General features: G+C 34.5%; 1 protein-coding gene across 1 annotated transcript in view; it reads left to right on the top strand.

The window, feature by feature from the left end:
• Window positions 1-24023, top strand: part of LOC149805049 (uncharacterized) — a 142077-nt gene that overhangs the window by 81007 nt on the left and 37047 nt on the right. The window contains exons 15-20 of the mRNA XM_089933439.1: window positions 942-1105; window positions 6649-6822; window positions 9941-10193; window positions 18899-19062; window positions 21850-22026; window positions 22287-22539. Coding sequence (XP_089789565.1) covers window positions 942-1105; window positions 6649-6822; window positions 9941-10193; window positions 18899-19062; window positions 21850-22026; window positions 22287-22539 — 1185 coding nt within the window. The remainder of the gene's footprint in view (window positions 1-941; window positions 1106-6648; window positions 6823-9940; window positions 10194-18898; window positions 19063-21849; window positions 22027-22286; window positions 22540-24023) is intronic.

The raw sequence follows: 24023 nt of genomic DNA, 5'->3' as shown, positions 1-24023 counted from the left end.
TCTATAGAAATTTTGCTTTTCATCATTATTTGGCAAAATTATATGGTTTTGACCCCTGTTTGAGTTTGAACTATGTTCTTCAGTTGCATCAAATTGGCAGGATTATCCATGTTGTGTGGACACATTCTAGTAAGTAATGAAGTGTAGCTTTATACATGAATGAAATTCCTGTTTCAGCAACTTTAGAAAGGCAATAGTGAAGCAAATATTTTTTCCAGTGTTCAGATTCAAAGAATATGGTATTCTGCATGTGCAACAGATATGTTAGACTTGTTGCACATGGACTGCAGAAGTTGTGCTGTGTCTTAAAATAATGTTCTTTTTTTTATAAATTTTCTTTATTTTCCTGTCATGCAGTTAGTCATGGTCTGAAAATTATGATGGACCAAAGTACAGGACTGATTTTTTAGGACTCCAGACCTGCCATGTATTACCAGCACTCACCTGTTTGACCATTAATATTTCCTTGTCTGGGTTGTTAATTGGATAGAATGTGCTGTTTGATCCTTAAAATGACTTAAAAGTCATGGAGGTGCACTGATTTTAGCTTTGTTCACTCGTGGGAGACAGGTATTGTATCATAGTATCCAGCAGTTGGATCACCAGTCTGCTGGATAGATCACTGCTTGGCTTATTTGGACCAGGACTACATATGGTCTTAATGGTAATGAACCAGTGAATCAAATACAACATTTTCATGCCCATCAGTTAGTAGTAGTGATTGGATGTAGGTCCCTTTGCTGTTAGAAATACCTAAACTAGCAAATTATGCTAAAATTTACTAGTTTGAGCGTTTTGCATGTTTGATGGTATTCCTTGTGTTGTACTCTACTTCATACAAATTATAAATTGTAATATATTTGTACTTCAGTGATAATTGCTTGTAAAGCAGTCTTTATCTAAAACTTGCTCAATGCCCTTTATGCATCTTTCTTTGTCAGGTTCTCTATTGAAGACCTTTCAGCTGAGAGATTCTACTTGGTCAATATGATGTTGAGTGTGTGCTTTGAGACCAGAAGCTCCTGTGTCATCAAAGTTCCACTTCTACAAAACACCCTGATGCCCAAAGCCCTGTGTAGTGGGAAGCTGGACTACTATGTCACAGGTACAAACAAAACTGAGGTTCACTCTAGTTTTAAGCATTACTGGTGATAGATCAGAAAAGCATATCGATGACCTGTTGTTCTTTGTCTATTATCATTGCCTCTCTGGCTGCTGTCTATCTTTTAGCACAAGATTGTTATTGCTGATCTTCCTAAATTGCTCAGGAGATTATTAATGGACTTTATGTATACATTCACTCTAAGTTCTAGTTGGTCCTGAATGAAATGGTGCTACGTGAACACAACAGGGTCATCTTGAAAATATTGCTATTGCTTTTCCTCCTGAATAAAAAGTCATATCAACATGGTACAGGCACCAAAATACAGTGTATTATATCTACATGGTCCTAAATGAAAATGGTGGTAATATGACATACAATTTTGCCTCCATGACAGCCATCTTGACATACTTAGTTACCAATACCCCTCCAGAATAGAGTATATTGACATGGGATTTTAACCAGAAGTCTTGTTATGATGTTTGGTTGATCCTAATATAAAAACCATGCCAATCTCATTTTTTATTATGGTCCCCATAATGACCATGTCCAAAATCTTGTTATCACTACTTTTGGATGAATGGACATATCGACATATGGTTTTCACCAAAAAACTTTTTATGATGTTTGGTTGGTCCTGAATGAAAATGGTGCTGATCTTTTTTCAATATAGCTTCTATGGTAGCAATATTCAAAATCTTGTTATAACTACTCTGCATAAAAGGAAAGTCATATCAGAAGAGGATTTTCACCAGAAGACATCTTATGGTCTAGTTGAAATGATGCCAATATGATATCCAATATGGCCATCTTGAATATCTTTTTTATCACTACTCTGAAAAGGCTGATCATATCAATATGTAAGACTTCTTTTGATACATGGTTCCCATGCTACCAAGAAAATCTGAAAAAATAGGCTTGTTCCCGAATGGGAGAAACCATTTATTTTGCAAATATTGACCAGAGTGAGGGGAAAATGGGGGAATTTTCAGTCAGCACTTGATGACAGATAAAATAATATAAGTTTTAACTTAACAGGTTGATGATTTAAATTTATTGAGTTCTTACTGAAATGTATGGATTTTATAGAACTCTTTGGTTAGTCAAAATACAATTCCTGTGCAAATATTTGGTTGCTATCCCTAAAGATAGTTGCATAGTCAGTTCAAGCACTCAGGCAATCCACTTGGTCAGACTGACTTGCTACCCCATGTCTGCTCAATATCAGTATTTTTTTCCTATGCAGAAGATAATAAGACCAGTCTGTACCAACATGATGCGATGTCCAATTTTGGTAAATGTTAGAAACAAATAAAGCTTTTCTTCCTCAGTTCCCCTTTCAATATGTTAATGAAAATGTGATGTTGCTTAGGAAAACTTTACTACTTACTTGCCACTGGGCTGAGTAGATAGATGCAAGTTCATACCTTGAAAATATCAGTGTGCATTTTCTCTTCTTAACAGGCTCTGCAGCTCAGCATTTCTTAATGTATAAAATACATCATTTATGGATTACATTTTCCTTTTTGCCAGTCCAGAACATGTTGCAAAGGCACCTGACTTGAACTTGATACTAAAATGGGTTCAGATAATTAACATGTTTAATGTTCATATTGAGGACAGCAGGTTTAAAACCCTTCGAGTATGGTTTTTATTAGGTGCCAGTGTTTTTTAGTAAGAAGTAGTATAGTGATAAGTGTACTGCATTGAGTAAAGCGATAAACTGAGACCTAGATATTATTTTAATTTACAAATATCAGTCTTGTGATTTATATGAAGTTAAATAAGTTAAAAATTTTATTCTGGAAATTTAATATGGGTTGCATGCAAATTTATATGAATTTTAGTATTTATAGTAGCTTCTCTCAAGTGATGCATCCTGTGGTTTAGTACATTGTCACATGTCTGATTCAGATGTTGTAGAAGAGTGTCAAAGTAGAAACAGTTTATTGATTTTAAAAATTTACATTTTCTAAACTCACACTTTTGTTTAATTCTGTTCAGTAAGGGTCAAAACTGAATCTTGAAAAAATTTGTTTCTTCCAGGGAATAACCTGGAAAAGACCTGGAAAGTTTTGTTCCAAAGAGAGTGGGAGCCTTGGTGGTATCTAATGTGTTTTAAATGATAATTGTGCCAATCTTGTATCCATGATGGCAATCTTGAAAATCATGTGATCACTACCAGAGAGTCAGTCCCTTCAGCAGAATCATTAGTTGCCATAAAACTTGATGTGTTTTTGCTTTGAGATAATAACCAGCCAGCTCTCTGCTGATTTTATGTTGTGAAAACTGCCTTTGTAGATATGTATTGTTATGTATGAGACTTGGCTTGTTGTCATATTGTGTTTTCTCAGTGTCTCCGCTACTCCATCTATCCATATTTTCCTTGGTCTTTCTTTTCCTTTAAAGCCTGATGTTTTGATGTTGTAAACTTGAGCTGTGGGTTGTTGGGGGTTCATTCTGATGAGCTGTCCAAACCATTTATTAATTCTTTGGGTATCAGTTTAGTCTATGACAGGTGTTGTTCCAGACATTTCTCTGGTTGTAGCGTTCCTTATCTAATCCTTTTTGATCTTGTTTACTGTTCTTCTCAAGCATCTCATTTCACATGCAGTTATTTTTTTTTGCATGTGGTTCTTGTCTAGTGCCCATGTCTGGCATTGATAGCACAGATTTTGGATGAATATAAAACTGTATTTACTAGTTGTCTTTTTCTTTCCATGGGGATATTTTGGTGTTTTAAGATTGGGATTAAGTGATAATTTACATTATTGGCTTTTTCTGAGCACTTGTTTCAATTTCTCTATCGTTCCATCCTCTATGAATAGATTTGCAAGATTTTTTAATTCTTTTACTTGCTTTAAATTTGTATTATCAATGTTAATGTTTATGTCTGAATGTGTTCTGCTTATCACCATTGTCATGTTTTACTTATTTTGATCTTCATATCATACTTTTTGCAGGTGTTGTTAATGCAAGAAAGACGTGTTTGATTGTGACCAGTCACGTGACTATTACTAGGTTGATGATCATGATATATTCTCATATTCAGTATAGCCATCAGCCTATTCAGCATAGCCATCAGCCTATTCAGTATAGCCATCAGCCCATTCAGTTTAGCCATCAGCCTATTCAGTATAGCCATCAGCCCATTCAGTATAGCCTATTCAGTATAGCCATCAGCCCATTCAGTATAGCCATCAGCCTATTCAGTATAGCCATCAGCCTATTCAGTATATCCATTAGCCTATTCAGTATAGTCATCAGCCTATTCAGTATAGCCATCAGCCTATTCAGTATAGCCATTAGCCTATTCAGTATAGCCATCAGCCTATTCAGTATAGCCATTAGCCTATAAAGTATCACCATCAGCCTATTCAGTATGGCCATCAGCCTTTTCAGTATAGCCATCAGCCTATTCAGTATAGCCATCAGCCTATTCAGTATGGCCATCAGCCTATTCAGTATGGCCATCAGCCTATTCAGTATCACCATCAGCCTATTCAGTATGGCCATCAGCCCATTTAGTATGGCCATCAACCTATTCAGTATAGCTATCAGCCTATTCAGTATAGCCTTCAGCCTATTCAGTATAGCCATTAGCCTATTCAGTATAGCCATCAGCCTATTCAGTATAGCCATCAGCCTATTCAGTATCGCCATCAGCCTATTTGCCATCAGCCTATTCAGTATAGCCATCAGCCTATTCAGTATAGCTATCAGCCTATTCAGTATTGCCATCAACCTATTCAGTATAGCCATCAGCCTATTCAGTATCGCCATCAGCCTATTCAGTATGGCCATCAGCCTATTCAGTATAGCCATCAGCCTATTCAGTATGACCATCAGCCTATTCAGTATGGCCATCAGCCTATCTTATTTTATTCAGTCTTCACTATTTTATTATTAACATTAACTGACCTCAATGCCGATGACAGTCTGAGTCAGGTAAAACCAAAACTGAACTTGAAAATAACTTACCAGATGCTCTTAACAGACTTAAAGTATCTGTTTAACAGAAAGGAAGTATGTATTAAAGTCTATGCTCTTAAAATAATTAACAGAAAAGAGTGAAAGACAACAAGCTTTGTAAAATTTAACAAATAATTTATTTCTCTAGACATAAAGCGAAAATGAAAAGAAAAAACAAAGAACTTATGGTATTGCGAATTAAATCCCAAAATAATCCAAGAATTACAGACACAAGTCCTAATAATTAAAAGTCCTGAATAAAACTCAGTACAAATCCAGAAGAAATCCAAAAGCTGAAGGCGATGACATGTCTGTTATAGCTTATAGAGTGTTGATGTGTCAGTAGTCTTTTGTTGAATCCCAGTAGTAATATAATTCCAGGTTTGAATTCAGTATAAATTCCACAATAATGTCTAATATGACCTATCATGATACAATTATTTTGCATTTGTAAATAACACACTTACTCAGGTTAATCACATTAAACTTGTTTAGAAAAGATTAAGTCTTATCTCTGGCAACAAGAGAAAATCAGAATATAATTTTTTGCAGTATAGGGTCAATTGTTATAAAATTAAATTCAGCCATAGTTGGATTATTTTGATGCAGTTTATGGTAATTCCTCTAATTCAAACATAACAAAATTATTACAAATCCAAATGGGCATGCCATTTAATTCTAGATCAGTGTATAGACAATTTTCAGGATGCAGTGAATTATACAACAGTTTACCATTATATGAAAGAATATTCTTTAGAAAGACCAAATTTATGTATAAAATGTCTAGAAAAGCCATTCCAGTCTACCTAAACAACATCTTTCACCAGAGATATGCTGATGTTATTCCAAATTTAAGGTCTGTTAAAATTATAAATGACTTTATACCAAAGGCAAAGAAGGAATGGTTTAAAATGAGCTTTCAATATACTGGTCCACTGGTATGAATCATTATTTCCAGTGATATAAGACAGGCTCCTGGCATTTCTTGTTTTCATAATCAGTGTCTTCAATGGGTGAAATCTTGGGATGTTTGAACAGTTCTAAGTAACATAAATACCTCCTGCTTTTCTCTGCCTGTACATCTTTTTCACAGAGGAATTTTTCAGTGCAGAAATATATTTCATATACTTTTATGTGCTTTGTTATGCTCATACATGTGTTACAGCCTTGAAACTTTCTTTGATTTTCAGAATAATTTAGTTATTTAATGTTAAGCCAAAGTTGTATCACATTGTGCTGTATTTATTGTACATAACAGAAGGTCACAAGATAGATTAGTTCCTGTAAATAATTGTATTACATTATCTAGATAAAGTTATTTTTGTATTATTATTATCATTATCATTATCATCATTATTTATATTATTATTATTGTTGTTGTTGTTGTTATTATTATGTGCTCTTTAATAATCAGGAATTTAGAGTACATTCAGTTTAATACCTCACAAGAACTGCTTAAGAATATTATTCTGGCTCTTTCTTCATAGTTATTACTTTACTTTTTCACTGCTGACAAATGTTAAAGTTCTGGGTTCTCGATGCAACACTAACTAGCAATTTAATTTTGTTTGTAGACTTCTCTCTTCAAGCTTGGCTTCAGGAGAATGGGCTCCATGTTTATCAGACTCTGACACCCCTGGAAGTGTCCAGGCTTCTGGAGAAAATGGGCATCAGCTATCTTCTAAATGACCAGCAGTGTGACAGACAACAGGTGCCCTTTGTTCCTCAGACAGATGGCTGGAATTCTTGTGAGTTAATTACTCTTCAATACTGAGTGAAGATGACATGCTCTATGATCAGTGGTGATGGAATCAAATACTTTGCTCATATACCATCTTTACCCTGTGTTTATGGATGCCAAAAAATGATTATCTTTTTTATTATATTGCTGAAGCTCAAGGACAAACAAACTAATTCCCAACAAAGCTGTCCATTAGTTTAGGTTTGAGGTGGTGGTGGGAGGCATGATTGGCTGCAGTTTTTGTGTCTGGAGTCAGTTGCATACAAATTGTGTACTTAATATAGATATAATAAAAATTAAAATCTTTGTAGCATATACAACAATTAATTTTGGCATTTTTTATGTAAATAATTTTGTTTCCAAATGAGAAAAGCAACCTACATCAAAAACAACAATTTGACATTGAAATTCAGGTTGTTAGAACTGCTACACCTGATCATCTTAGTTTGTATTAGCAGCTTAATTGGTTGATTGAACAGACATATTCAGAGGATATTGAAGCCCTTATGCAAAGCTGAGAAATATAACTTGCCTTTATTCCTCAATATGGCCTACTCTGATGTACAGCCACAATTTTCATACAGACTGAACTTTCAGCCCATTAATACTTGCATCATAAGGGACCATTGAAAAGTGGCATGTGGTTTTATTATGAGGTGAGAATATTATTACACATTGTACCTAATATAGCTCAGACTTATTGCTGACATCTGAATAAGTTAGCTAATATTCATTTGGATGAAGACTAATCTGTTGTGAGTGTTGTGGTCTGAAGCTGTCTCTCAGGTTCTCTCCCTTGTTTGAATGCTAAAAACTAAATAGCTTTAATTGATAAATATATCTACTATTTAAATTTACTTGCTGTTTGTTAATGCAAACTGTAACTGGTCTTATTAAGTCTGTTGAAAATTTAGTTTAAAAAAATAAAATTACTGACCACAACTGTTCAGAAATAAAGTCTGCATTACAAAAACTGTTCAGAGAAAATATGAAGAGTTTTCTAAACACTTAAGGTGTATGAAAATGTAGTGCAAAAGGGTGTAATTTTAAATTAGCAGACAATAGTTGTCCATTAAATTTAGTTACTTTTGATGATTTGAATAAATTGTAAATAATTACAATTTAAAATATCTTTGTTTAACACAAAATGTTAGCAAGGAATGTTCTTCTGTCAGCCTTTAAATAGCATCATTCTCTGGCATAGTCTGCCAACGTACAGGACTGCTCAGGTGGCCTAGTGGTTAGAGTATCCACCTAGGATGAGGAAGGTTGCAGGTTCAGACCCCAGTCGAGTCATACCAAAGACTTATAAAAATGGTACTAACTGCTGCCTCACTAGATGCTCACCATTAAGAGGTTAGAGTTAGGACTGGTCAGCCTGGTGTCAGGATAGTATTTACATAAAATGATGAAAGTGTTCTGTTAGTAGTTTTATAGCATGTAAGCGGGAATTTCCTTTGAAAACTAGGTCAGTTGTCAAAAGTGAAACAAAATGGCAACATTCTTGTATTCCGATGACAAGTCCGACAAAAGTTTTGAAGGATTTGAAAGTGATGACATTGCAAATGACACTGCCTTTAATGATCAGATTCAAGATGAAGGATCAGACATTAGTATAAGTCCTGTTTTGACACCACCTGACATTTCGGGTTTATCAGACTCTGAGGATGAAATGCATATAATCTTTTCTGGTCAGAACACATGGGACTGTTAAATGTGGATGACTTTACAGCAGATTCAGGGCCAACATTTAATTCAGATGAAGATGCAAGGGAGATTTCTTTTTACAGTTTTTCTCAAAGAAGTATTCTAGCTGTGTAAAATAGTTATGAGAAAAGTAGTCTAATATACATTATAAACACAACAGATATCTTGAGGTATATTTTTTATTATGAATATGTAAATACAAACATTGATTCCTGAGGATCATATTGATTTGTTGGTGGAAATGAGTGGCACAAACTTTGGTAAGTGTTTAAAATAATAGTTTTCATTAGATTACATAGTTTGCATGGGACAAGACTGATATAGAAAATGTAGACAGAATGTGCACTAACTTGAGAAGCTCTCACTCAGGCAGCCAGTATGATGCACTGGAGTTCAGCCTACAAACAGCAGCTAGAAGGCAGGCTGCTTATCAGGCTTGGTAGGCAGGGCAGTACTTGCAGAAGGTAAAGAGTTAAACTCAAGCTTAAGTCATTGACCTCTGTGTGATTTGGACATGTAGACCAAAGTCTATTTTACAAACTTTATATCTGAGCATACTAGTGCAGTTGCTGCATCAGACCATGCTTGTGAACTATTCAGATGCCTGTTTCCCAGTTCGACATTAGCAAATTGTTATCAGTGTGGTAAAACAAAAATTACTGACATTGTATTACAACAAAAAATATCATCCAACTCTCTTTCCTTGGCCTCACTGTCATGAGTTTGAACATTACACTTTGATCATACATTTTGTGAAATATATTAAAGGTTGCAAATGAACACATGTCATTTGTGTGTCAAGATTAAATAACCACCCTCCATTACTTGCCACTAAAACAAACTTGCAGCACAATCAGAGGGTTGCTACATGGGAAAACAAGTTTTGGGATTAAGGTCAGTTATTTACTGGAAGAGTCACACCTCTGCTTGACACTGAAAATTTGCCCATATTCAAGGCTCAGTCAAAAGACTTGTCAACTTCAAAACAAAGTGAGTGCTGCCTTAACAAGCACTGGTAGAAAACGTGTATACAGTAAACAGGTACCTTATGGCTCATTTTATTACCCAGGTAATTATGAATGGGTGGAAACCAAAGTACTTGGGTACCCGTTGACAGCTTTAGTCACTGGAATCAAAATTAGATAGGTTTTGTACATTGATGCTAAAAATATCTTTGACACATAATAACTTTCCTTCTGGACACAAAATGTTGCCCTTTGTCATAAAAAAGTTCCAGGACTGTCTATCAAGACAAATTTTAATCACGATGCTAGATTTGTCTGTTCCTTTTGCCAAGTATTAGTGTCACAGAAATCTAATTGCAATGGGAGTAGAGGGAAAGACATTTTTCTTTCAAGAACAAATCCCTTCTTGTGTGTGTATTGTTATGAACTTTATTTTCATTTAAACTATTACAGCCTGTCCTTATGATATAAAGTTACCTTCCTTGCCAATTGGTGTTGCCTGTCATGTACCCAGTCTCTGTACTGGAGTCCAGTGTTGTGTGGATGTGGATTTCCTCAACCGATCCTTCAGTGCTTTCCTCCTCCTGGATTCCTGTAACTACAAGCTAACTGTGGGCATTGAAAAACTCAACTTTACAAAGCACTTGTTTAACTACAATTGGGGCAGACAAGATCAATTCTGGTTGTTTGGAGCAGTGCGATTAGAGTAAGTATGATCTGAATTATATTGCAGACTTGAATTTCATGTATTATAAATAAGGTGAAGTGAATCTGTATGTGTTAGGTTTATTAATTCATAAAACGTTTATAGAAACCAAGATAGATCATGTTTTATTTCATGATTTAGTGCAAAATTTAAAAACAAAAACCCCAGCTATATGGTGCCACAGAAAATATGTCACTGCATCATATAAAAGTAACATCTGTCATGAGAGTGGAATATGATGATTTATTGCTAATTAGGTGCTGTTTTATCATCCAAAAATGATTTCTCACAGACATTGTGTATTAACATTAAAAATGTGCAATTTACAATACTTAGAGGTACAGTTTAGTGGAGCAGTATCTTTACCTTGAGCATCCTCTTGTTGCCATATTATAAGCTCTTCTCAAGATTGACCATTATAGACTATATCAAGGTAGTAAATTTCTCCTTTGAATACATTCTCTTATCACATTGACATTAGGAAATAAAACTCCACTATCTCTCAAATCCAGCCCTCCCAAGAAGGCAAGAAGGTATCCTTTTCTGTCTATATGCCATATAAACAAAGGGAAGAAACTCTTACTCCTTACTGCCTCTTAACACTGCTAGGTGAATACCCATCAACAATTACCAGTTTTAAGTACTAACAGCATAGTATCAAAAAACCTAGCATAACTTTTTAAACATCTTTGTAATTTCAACCATCCATCAAGAAAGTTGGTATAAAACTGTGTATTAATATATTCTGATCACTCCAGTGGCCTAAGTGGTTATAGTGTCCACATTGGATGTGAAAGGTCATGGGTTCAAACACCAGCTGAATCATACCAAAGACATAAAAATGGTACTAGCAGTTGCCCTGCATGGCACTCAGCATTCAGAAGTTAATATTAGGACTGGTCACCCTGGTGTCAGGATAATGTGACTGGTTGGTATATGATACAACATGTCTCCAGCAGGATGCCCCAATGCTAGACAACACTATAAACTGCCACACTTCAGACATTGTAGTGATATAACTTGGATTGTTAAAGCTATGTTAAAAATCCAAAAACAATATATTTGCTATGTGGTGCAATGAATATTTCTTTAAAATCAATATTTTATGAAATTTGTTCACAGTCATAGATGTTTATCATGACCTTGAACTCCAAAACTATATTGTTGATTATTGTTGCTGGTTTTTTATTTGCACTTGCTGCATATATTTTTTACTTGCTTATAGTACCAGTGTTGTTATTGTGATTTGTGAACACTTTTGGGTTGTTAATGTTCCAAATTTCTGTCATTATTTTCATTTCAGTTAAGCAATTGTGATGAAATGCAGTAAGTGCAAGAAATTTAAAGTTAATGAAGACACCAAAGATATGTTTTGCTTGTGTGAGTTGTTCAATGTCCTTAACTTGCAGTGTCTGTGCATTATGGTCAGAAGGCATCAGGTTCACATTGTTGCAGAAATGCATCAAGAGCAAATAGAGACATGTGAAGCATCAAACTGAATCATGTTTTGAGCTTTCATCGAAAACATGACATTGATTGATGGTGTTGTGTGGGACATCTTGATGGTGACCTCCTTCCTTCCCAATCAAAATAAAGCCAATTTTAAGTCTGAGCTTATTTTTATGGATTTTTTTGGATTGTGAAGACTTATATCAGCATTTTTTATATCATATGTCACAGCTCCAGCTGCCTACCAGTCAGTGCAGCCATTGATCAAGTCATATCTGTGACCAGACACTCAACACTTTAGCAAGCCATGCTGCATACAGGTTGATGGTCAGTAGTATGTAGAAGCATTAGTTTTACTATCAGTCACATTCTACACAGGCAGTTATAGAACCAACAATCCAACCAATAATGATGCATACCATCCAGCTGGGAACAGAGTCAACTCTCCATCTGTCCATACAACATACTTTCTCTCCATCTATAAAGGCAATACAAGCTGTAGCTCTTGCCTGGGTGCAAATCATCTGTTCATAAAATATCAGTTGGAGAGATACCATGTCCCAATTAAAGATGATCACAATTTCCCAATTATGCCTCTGAACACAGAGGTAGTGCCTGATAAGGACTACCCTCCAAAGAGCATGCCGGGAGAACCATGATTACTTGGAGTACTCAGATCCCACAATGGAACAGACTGAGTTTAGCTTTACAGAAGCTGTCAAATAAATATTTAATATGTTGCTGCCACCACCAACTGCAAGTCAAGTCTACAAGGCCAGGGCTTTTGGAGACTTGGATGATGTGGGCAAGTAATCGTCATTCTATTGACTGCCACACTCAGCATAGATAAAGGAAATACCTGCTCATCTTTCTAATAAGTCATCTGGGCAGTTATAAAGCATTCTTGTCTGAAAGCCAGCCACCACTGACATTTTCCTTATGCTGGTATTAAACATATCCAGACATGTTTACCACAGAGCTTCCAACCTTAGATATCAACATTTTGCCAGGGAATATGATGACCCCAGTGTTTCACCAGGTGGATAAGAATGTTTTCCATGCCATGTCTAAGCTTATGTAATACTGTAGCAGCATATTCCATGTTAGGTCTAGCATTGCTAGCCACATTTTGACTTGCCAAAACATTAAGCAGTGATCTTGCATGAATGTCAGCTAGGATTGTTAGAATCATTAACAGGGATGAGCACCAACTTGTGGCTAATGCTCTGACAGTTTCAGGTAACTTAGATTAAATGAGACAAAACACCTGTATTTGCTCATGATCACTCAAGTCACATCATTCCATGCTATACCCTTTAGGTTGCCATTATTATTTGGTGGTAGAATAGAGAAGGTGCAAAAACTGTGTCTCTAATTTGACTTAATACCAGCATTGGTGTTCAGTAGAATTTCAATCAGCAACAGCTCAATAAAGGGGATAGGAAACAAGGTTTCTCTTTTTCCAAACCTCCAAACAACCATGATTGATTGATCACCACAAATGTCTGGCAAACAGCCTTCTAATTGGAGCCAGACATTGTCATTTTCACCAATATCAGGTCAAACTGTTTTTCAAAAACAACAGGAAATCTAAGTTGTTTTGGAGGGGATTCAAATTTAATTTATCCAGCCCCCATTCATTTTTCCTTACCTTTCATGATGGATGTCATTAAGGAGGGCTGTGGAGTTCAAAAGCCAAACTTTCTGGGATTTTACTCCATGATTTTTCTAATGCCCACAGTCAGTGTAACACTTGCACAAGTCATGGGTTTAAGTTGGCTTAACATATACATTGCTGTGATGAAGTTAAAGATGGAATTGGTGCAACAATCAGGCTGTACATAAGAATTAATGAATTTTCAGTCAGTCTAGACCTAACCAACAAATATTTTTGTGCCCCTAATCACCCAACTTCACACAAGTTCTTTTGGTTTGACTACCAAGGAAAACAAAAAATTTCATGCACTTCATTTGGTTTCACCGTTCATCTATGGACAACAGTTTTGTCACTCTGTTCTGGTTGACTTCAACTGTGGTGTATCTGGACAACATCCTCCAAAAACACACCATAATTTCAATTTTGGTGAAGGGCAGGAATGATCATATGTCTCTAGGCTTTTTTGTGATCCAGGAAAAGTCAGATCTCAAACCATCTGAGAATTTTGTCCACCTGGGCATGGGAGTTTCTTACCATTTTCAGTCTTTTCCACCTCCAGCACAAAAGTGTGGTGCAGACAATTGAACTCCTGGAGCCTTTTTCCAACAAAAAGTGGATTTTAATGAAGGAATTTTTACAACTCCTTGGTGTGCTCAGTGCAGCAGCAGATTTCATTTCCCATTTCATGCACCATTTGCAGATGACCCAGTGACACCACATTTTCCAGTCAACTTGATAAGTGAAATATGATCCTGACCAAAGTAGTATTAAACCTACATGAGTGGCACAACAAATAATGACTCATTGCAGGAATCCCTTTGGAGAAGCCCCATCCAGAAGCTACAGTAGGTATGGATGCTAGTTAATGTGGATGGGGACCCCACCTGTTTCAACGCTTTGCCATGGTAAATAATAAGTGTGTTCCAGAGGATTTTGTCTCTTCACATCAGCCTTTTGGAAATGAAGACTTTAGTCAATGATTTACATTCTGGAAGGTTCAGCTCTACAGGAAAGTAGTTTTTATAAGGTAGGGCAACTCGTTGGTGGTGACCTGCCTCTATAAATGGGGTAGGATGAAATCACCCAACCAATGCAATCTGATTTTGAAGTTTCCTTGCTAGTGGACTCAACCAAAGATAACTATCCAGATCAGACACAAGCAGGCACATTATCTTGAAAAGTTTTCTGTCAAGGTCAGGTGGTTCATAGTCTTAATAACACAATCAGGCTTGCAGCTGTCACTCGAGATAGTGATGCAAGACCACATCCTTTCTGTCAAGCATTACTTGAAGTGTGTGGAAAAAAAGTAGTAGGACATGACATATCTCTCTTCCAGTGTAAGGCCAGGAAAGAGGATAAGACCCCTCAAGCCATAGCATTGTGGCTGAATTGAGTAATACACTTAGCATACTCTATAATCTCACAATTTTAGATACATCTCATGAAGTTTTCAGTTCACAGGATTTGAGCAATTTTTGCAAGTCTTGTGTTCAAACGTAACGTTTTTATCTGAGACGTAAAAGAGGCAGTTAGCTGCCATGCATATTCAGCTTTTCAAGTTTTCTTCTCAGATGTATGGACCAGATGATGACCAGACCCATTTGTTGTCAGTAAAACATGCTCAAGGCATTGAGTTTAGAAATTTCACTTGATTCCACTCAACAGAGACAGAACAGAATTAATGATAATATTCTCCACATTAATTTTGATGATGTGGAACTGATAAAGACTACTGCAACATCATCTGGGGTAATGCTTCTAAAAGTGGAAAGAGCCATCAGAATGATCCATGACAGCAGAGTTGATAATGTACACGAATGTGTGAAGGATTTGAAAATCATGGCTATCTATGAAAGAATATGTTTAAGAAATGCTAAATTTATGCATAAAGTTTACAATGGTTTTGTGCTCAGCTATATAAATGATATGTTCAATAAGAGGACAAATAATATCAATATAGTTTCTAGTTTATCAATTCAATGCACTATATCATTCATTAACTTTCTTCTTCCTAAGCCTAAAATGAAATCGTACACAAATAGTCTGGCTTTTGCAGGTCCAATCATTTTGGAACTGTCTAGTTAAAGAAGCATGATCAGTACCTTCATTTCATTATAGATGTTTGAAATAGATGCAATCTAGATAATGGTTATAACCGATTATGGCCAACTTTATGGTACATTTGTGTATGTATATATTATATAAAATGTCTCGGGGGGTGTCAATGAAAAGTTTTCAAAGATGCCTGTTGATGTACATAATACTCTACATGCTGAATACATACTTAGATGCTCTTGTATACACCAATCCATTACACCTTTTTTGTATGATGTTTGTTTCTCAGCTGTATTTAATATATTCGCCTATCCATAGATTATTGAGGGCTGCAAGGGAGATTAGTTTTTGTACCAAATGTGTTACCCTTGTAAAATAAAGACTTTATTTTTATTATTAATTTTTACCTGCAACTTTTATAGGCAAGAATATGTGTGATTTAGATTTTTAATATAGCTTTAACAATTTGAGTCATATTGCTACGATTTATGCAGTGTGGCAGTTTATAGTGATGTCTAGCACTGGGGCTTCATGCTGCATACATGTAGCATGCTGTCCCACCCAGTAACATTATCCTGATACCTGGCTGACCAGTTCTAACACTAACCTCTTAATGCTGAGCACCAAGTGAGGCAGCTGCTAGTACCATTTTTATAAGTCTTTGGTATGACTTGGCTGGGATTCAAACCCACAACATCCCACATCAGAGTTGGACACTCTGACCACTAGACCACCAGACCAGTCAGATACTGGTAAGAAGACTACATTATTTTCTTCATATCTGTGTATGGTCATCATTGGCTATGTGACTGACAGTTGTAATACTCTCATGTCTGGAGGGTGGGTTATCCTTTATGTAGGGAATTCTGACAGTCTTCCCATGCAGGTGTCCATGTAGGAGGCTCAGCCTATTACCTTTTCCATAACATTAATGTGTTTGGGAAATATATTCAAAAGAGAAAGGGAAAGCAAATGTTTTAGTAAATTATATTTCTCCAAGAATATTAAACAATCACAACACCATAAATCCTGCTCCTGCCCCCCTTTCCCTCCATTGTCTCTCCATTGATGTGAAACTTAGCTTAAAACTGGTAAACATCTGAACATCTGGTTGACTGGTATCCAAAGTGGTCATGTCTGTTGGTAACAACAGATAATTTTGCATGCATTTGTTGAGAGATATCATTCATTAGCTGGAATGTGATGTGGAGTCCACTGTAAAAAAAATCCTTTACTATCAGACTCAAAATTACTCTTAGTTGTGGGCTTGAGGGGTTGCATTTAGAAAAGGATCATTAAAATTTCATACTAAAAGTTATCTTAGTGTTGTTTACTTCAAATAATCATGATAAAGGTCAGAAACACATACTTGTGTAGAGTTTGAAAAGGCATTACAAAGGTCTGAATATATATCAAGTTTCAAATCATTCAAAGCTGTATCATAGATGAAATTTACTTTTCAGTATTCAAAAGTATGCATACACTGAAGAGTAAATTTATACAAGATGAGTGTAAGTTCCAATTCACTTGCCTTACAAGTGGCTAAATTAAAGTTTGCCAAGCCTTTTTATTCATAATGGCTACCTGGTAATGTTCTTACAAAGTAACGATTAATTTTCAGAGAGCATGGGGCTATTGTATTCTCAGTTAGTCTGGTATTTAGTAAACCTATTACTACCAGTACAGTATATATTTGACTAGTGTGATATTTATCCCCTCCCTGCTGTAACCACAGCTGAACACGGGCAGGGACACATACATTTTCGAATTCATTGAATGTGTAGACCATGTGCTAGTTGCTTGAACTTCCACAGTATTAAAATGTTGGGTTTTTCTGGTGACTTTATCACATTAGAATAATATAGGAGGAAAATAATTTGTGATCATGTTGAATAATATGAAGGTATTCAGAAATATAAAAAAGAAAAATTAATTTCTTGTTTCACTATCCCTTGTCATTTTGGTTGCAAAGCAGATTTGTATATATATATATATCTTTTTATATATATATCTTTTTCTAATCCAGATGGCTAAATAAGATTTATCCACATTTTTGGAATAGATATAAGGAAATATTTCACAAGTGAATCCACATTTGACAATACAAAATGTTTCCACTTCACATGTGAAATATTTCCTTATATGTAATCAAAAAATGTACAATTTCTTTCTTTAAGGCAAAAACTTAAGATTTGCATGGATTTGTTTCTCCATTCTATGTCAGTGTAACTGACAGCTGTATTACTTAATCATTAAGTAGAGGTTCTGAAATTTACAATAATTTTTGGATGCATGACATATTTAAATTGTGCATATGATGCTTCAAATTGCATATTTTCTCAAATTAATGACTTTTTTAATACAAAAATGAAGAGATATTTATTTTTGTGCACACATTTCCTGCATATTTTGATACAATGCACATTACAGTGTATTGGTATTGTAGAAATATGACAGAACAGTCCAACAGATTTCAGAGTGTAATACAATTAAACAAAAGATTTTAATGATTGTGAGTTTACTTGTATGGATTTTGCTTAATACTTTTGTTTAGTTTTGATTTCAGATGTGAACATTTTTGTGTTAACAAGTTTGCAGTCTATTTTGGTGATAACAGCACACGATTAATTTCATAAATGTATACTAGAGGGGGCAACAGTCTTGACACATTTTAGAATCTCTTCATCCTAATGGAGAAAGAGGAAGGGAGGGGGAAAGAGAGGAACAAAAAAAAAAAAGGAAGTGAAATAAGACTTAATATTGAAATACAAATCTGCATAATGTACATAAGGGAAGATATGCTTCCTAAATAGAAAAAAAGTACTGTTTATACTCACTTATAAGATGATCCCAACTGTAAACTGCACATAATGTGCTGGCAAATCTGGGTCTATGCAGTGTATTAGCAGTAATCAATAGAACAAACACCATAGGCCATGATCTACTGGTGCATTAGGCTTTGTCAGAACAGGATCTTTGTCGTTTGACTTGACTTATAGATGAGTATATACAGTAGTTCCAAAAGTGATATTGCGACTATGTTGATAAAAGTGGTATTGCCACTGTGGGATATCCGTTTTCTCCCACTGATATTTTCAATATTTTATCAAGAAATATAAATATGTATTCATTATATATATATATATATATATATATATATATATATATATATATATATATATATATATATATATATATATATATATATATATATATATATATATATATATATATGTATGTATATATATATATATGTATATATATATATATATATATATATATATATATACATATATAGATATATAGATACATACATATATATATATATATATATATATATATATATATACATATATAGATATATAGATACATACATATATATATATATATATATATATATATATATATATATATATATATATATATATATATATATATATATATATATATATATATATATATATATATATATATATATATCAGTATTCATTACAACAAATTTACAGGATAAGTTTCATTCTAGTTTTATTCTTTCATTTTCCAGCTTTACTATCATCAACATAGCTTCAGAGGCTAAATTCCTGGTGAACCTGACATTATGTGTGTGCTTTGAAGCCAATGACTCTTGCTCCAAAACCATTCCGATTTTCAGGAATGCACTGTTGCCTAAGGTCACCTGTGACTGGAGTCTAGACTTCATCAGGCCAGGTGTGTCATTTAAATACTCTTTTCATTTGTGAAGGATTCAGTTTATTGCGTGGTACCATTTGAAATAGGGATAGTTTTTTTTATAATTATGTGGCTTTCTAGCCTTATCTTTCTGGGTCTGCAGTGGGATATACAGTTTATTGCATGATACCATTTGAAATAGGGACATTACATTTTCTTCCTTTGTAGAGTACCAATGTGAGAAATTATTTTTTTTTTCCTTAAGGATTCCTGCAATTATTTTGTAGCAAATGCAGCTTTATAAAACAGAAAATGTAGATGGTTATTTACCACAGTTTAATGTATAGAAGGTATTCATAAAGACAGATAGAACCAGGTTTGTATGCTATATGCCCTCAGTATTTGTAAAAAGTCCTCTACATATATCCATGTGTGCCAAGAAGATTGTTAGCATGATTGCGTAAAGACTACTTCATGAATACAAATGAATTTAACTAGCATATTGTATGCATAATTAGATGACCCATTTAGATAATTTTCAATCTTTTAAACTTTTGTAACTTTCTAGTCTTATTTTGGGTATTTGAAGTGGGATATACATAAACTTTTGGGGCTGCAGTGTGGTGCATACATATTTTAGAAAAACAAATCAAGGTATTTTTTCTTTTATTGCACTTTCATTATAAATTATGTGTTTTAAATTTGGTAATTATTATCAGACTAAATGTACTACTACTAGTAAACTTTTTTTATGAGTGTGACTCCATTATACTGTACTATACCCCCCAAAAAATTCTCAGGGTGAGCAAACTATTGTAAATATAAAAATTATAATAATGGTAGCCTTTGAATCTGAAGAGCATGGGTTCTATGTTATTGTCTGTGGGAAAGGCAATGGTTCTTTAGCCCTAATCTTGACTTGCATAGTTGAAGACAGATGGAACATTGGAAGTTCATTATTTTTACAGGGATAGCCTCTGACCTGTGGCAACATTCCTGGGCCTCTTCCATCTGTTTCCAGTGTTCATTTTCAAGTTCAATTAATGCTTTGTGGGTGAGGCATGCCAGTGGGTTCGGTCCTGTGCTGTTTTTTCTAACTTCAATTTTTTGAGGCTGCATCGCTTTTGGGTGTCTTTGTAGTTAACCTTGCTTTCTTTGGCCATGTGCCAGTTCCCCAAGGAAGATCTGTTTCGGCAAGCAGGTGCCATCTGATGACATGGCCTGACCAGCAAAGGTGGGCCTTGATCAACATTGCCCCGATAGTTGTTGTCTTTGCTTTATCCATGATTTTATGGTTGGTAACCTTCATCTTGGCAATGGATCCCAAGGATAGAGCAGAGAGCCCATATATGGAATTTCTCCAGCTGCTTGGTGTATCTGCAGAATGCAGTCCAGGTCTCACAGCTGTAGAGCAGAGATGTAAGGACCACTGCATTATATGCCTTCAACTTGGTGGATAGGGTAACATTTTCATGGTCAATTAATCTATTGTGAAGCTTTCCTATGACTGACTTGCTTTACTGGTTCTTGTGGAGATCTTATCAAACAACCCATCATTAGAAATGTCACTGCCTAAGTATTTTAGTCTGTCCACAATTTTCATTTGTCAAGGGTGATGACTGGCTGTGGCACACTGGTACATTCTTATATGTATTATGTATAAAAATATAGTGCATATCAGCAGTTTATGACACAATCTTTTTAATGCAGCTAGTTTCTCCTACAATTTTTTATGGACCGCTATAATGTTTGGTACATGTTAACCTCATTTTAAAATCTTTGTGCTCACTTACTAACATTTGTAAATTATTGCTCTTTTTAACTTGTAGCTCAATGCAGTATATGACAGTTTTGAAAATGCAACTACTCTTGCAATATTTAGTTGATTGCTGTGGAACTTTTTACATGGTATGATGATGATCATCAGATAAGCATGTTGTCAAACTATTGTACTTATAATATTTTCAGCAGAGTTATGTGCTTTTTAGTTCTACTGGTCATAGACCAGAATATATTATGGTCTGTTGTCCATTGTTTATCCTTCTGACTGTTAACTCAAAAGTTTTTTTACCACTACTTCTCCTAAATTCCTTGGAGGATTGACCTGAAACTTTACACACACATTCATCCTGTATGGTCACAATGACATCCAATTTCAAAATTTGAAATCAGACATGGATTTCTTTTTTACTGATAAGTCATCTTCATATAGTTTGGGTTTGAATGTTATACATATGGAGGCAAGTCATTTTTAAACTATATAAAGAACAGGGGTCCTTAAATTGTTCCCATGGAACTCCTTTATCATTGAACAGTAATTTTGATTAAATGATGATGATAACAATTTATTGGTCTTTGTCATGGCGGCTTGATTTAAGTCATGAAGGTGATGAATGACAGCAGATGTATTTTCAAACATCTATGTAGCTATAGTATGGTTAACTAAGACATTCTATGTTTATCATATGGATATAGAATGAAATATAATTATATATAATAGTAGCTATAGTATGGTTAACTAAGGCAAAAGCCTTCATAAAATCAAAGTATATACCTCAAACTGCTTCTCCATTGTCATTAGCAAGGAACAATTAATCAGCTATGTTTGTTAGTACATTCGGACAGAAGTGGTTCTATCTAAATCCAGACTAGGATGGGTGAATTAAATGTTTGTTTGGAAGGTTGCCATGATGATGTTTAGAAACAGGTCTTTTTACACAGTATATATATTGGTTTATAACTACCTTGATTTGATTTTTCTTACCTTTCTTTACATAATTCCAGAATTTGTGACTATATCAATATATTAATGTTCTTTATTTGCAGAATTTTCTCTTAAGAAATGGTACCAGGATATGAATGTACCACCCAGAAATGTCCTGGGAGGTCACATGTTGCTGCGGTTACTGAATGACCTTGGTTTGACTCCATATCTATTAGACCAACAGTGTGACCCTTATGACAACCCTTACACACCAACCAATGCAGATGGCTGGAACATCAGTAAGTTTTGTCATTGGTTATTCATTTAATCTTCTTATTTAAAAATAGATAATATATTATTGGTTTAAAATGTTGCTAATGTCAGGCCATTTAAGCAGATGTTTTACAGCATGACAGTAACAATATTGCTTTAAAGTGTATAAGTTATCATGTGTTCATGCCATCACTCGCTTATCAGATATAAATTTAGAATTTTCTGCTAAAAGTTTATTAGATTTATTTTTTAAAACTAGTATTTAATTATTTTGTACTCTTTTAAGCATGTCCATCAAGAGTTGAAACTCAGACATTGCCAGGGTCTGTAGTTTGCCATATTCCTGCCTACTGTACTGGTGTTCAGTGCTGCATGAATGTGGAACTTCTTGGACGTCACATATCTACACACCTGATACTGGATTCCTGTAACTATCAACTGACAGTCAGCATTGAGAAGCTCTCCTTCAGCATAGTTCTGTTTGATTTTGAGTATGGCAAAAAGACAAGAGTACAGTTGCAAGGGGTTTTTGGAGTACAGTAAGTTAACTTGGAAAATGTTGGAAGATATTTCTGCTGCAGTAATGTAAAACTTGGATATTCAAATGCATCAGATAATTATTTTTTCATTGTTTGAATTTGGGTACAAAACAAATTGTGAATAATTTTGGAGTTGTATTTTTTTAATTTGCTGTCAATGACCACATCAGGTTCATCAGAATGATGAAAATTGAAGTATAGAAAAGCAAGTTATATGTTGTATTTATATCTACCACCAGGAAATTCTTAGTTTCAAAAATTGAAGAAAAAAAAAAATGAATAAGCAAATATATACATTATTCCTATTAGCATTCATAATGAATTATATTGATTGTGTTGTGTATATTTAATTTGTATTCATTTGTCTGTTAGATATTTTTATTCATTATAAGCTATAGATAATTGTATTTTGGACTTGACCTTGTCAAAAATCAAGTTCATTCTCTACCCGAGTCCAGAACAATGGAAATTCCCCATGAAAGGCTGGGTCTACCTGTTGTTTACCATAGATTTTTGTTATAATTTTAGTAACAGACCTTCTAATTATAACTAAGATTTTATCTTGTAAACATTTGGAACCTTCTAGAATGAAATTTTCCATTAGGTTATAATTATTTTTAGAAATTGCTAATTGTGACCTGAGGTCAAATAGAGGACTATATAATTTGGGTTATCCAGAAATAATTTATTCTTGCTATAATATCTGAATATAATCAGTTGTATTATTGATGTGTCCACTGTTTCATTTGGGCTGGAGTTCATTTATTAAAATGATATAACTCAAGTTATTGTTCTCTGAAAATACAAGCTGCTAAAAAAATAACATTTTTGGAAATAGAGAGTTGGATTTGTGGTGAAATTCTTGGATTGTATTATTGTGATTCAACATAAGACTGCTTGCACATCACTATGACACAGGCACATCAACACTTCCAGCACTGGATTTATTTTAGTATACCACTAAAGTTTATTCAGAACTTTAATCATTAGGATTTGGATTAATAATCCTAAGATTATTTGGGATTTAATTCACAATACTATAAATTATTTTTTACATTTTCACTTTGCATTCTAGGGAAATAAATTATTTGTTGAATTTTACAAAACTTGTTGGTTTTCACTCTTTTCTATTACTTAGTTTAAGATGATTTTACTAAGAATATTAGGTTAGTTCCCCCTTTTAAATAAATGAGGTAGATAAATATTTTCATCATTTTGAAAAATTGCCAGAAATTTGAAATGGTCAAGGGAGCATTGGATTATGTTATTACAAAGTTCATACCACATACCACATAATAACCAGTCATGCCATTGTATATGGAACCATATGGGGATCAGACTGACTGATCTATCTGTTTCATTCAATGTTCTGCACTGGCAGTTTTTATTTTGACATTTCACGCAACTGCCTGGCTGAGAGCCAGATATCACACCTAAATGGCGATCAAGATGACCATTCAGTTGGCATTTGATCTAATCAACAG

Source organism: Sinohyriopsis cumingii, chromosome 2 (assembly GCF_028554795.1).
Source record: "Sinohyriopsis cumingii isolate HCF-2022 chromosome 2, ASM2855479v2, whole genome shotgun sequence".
NCBI lineage: Eukaryota > Metazoa > Mollusca > Bivalvia > Unionida > Unionidae > Sinohyriopsis > Sinohyriopsis cumingii.
The sequence above is the reverse complement of the archived record's forward strand: the minus strand, read 5'-3'. Positions and strand labels throughout refer to the sequence as shown.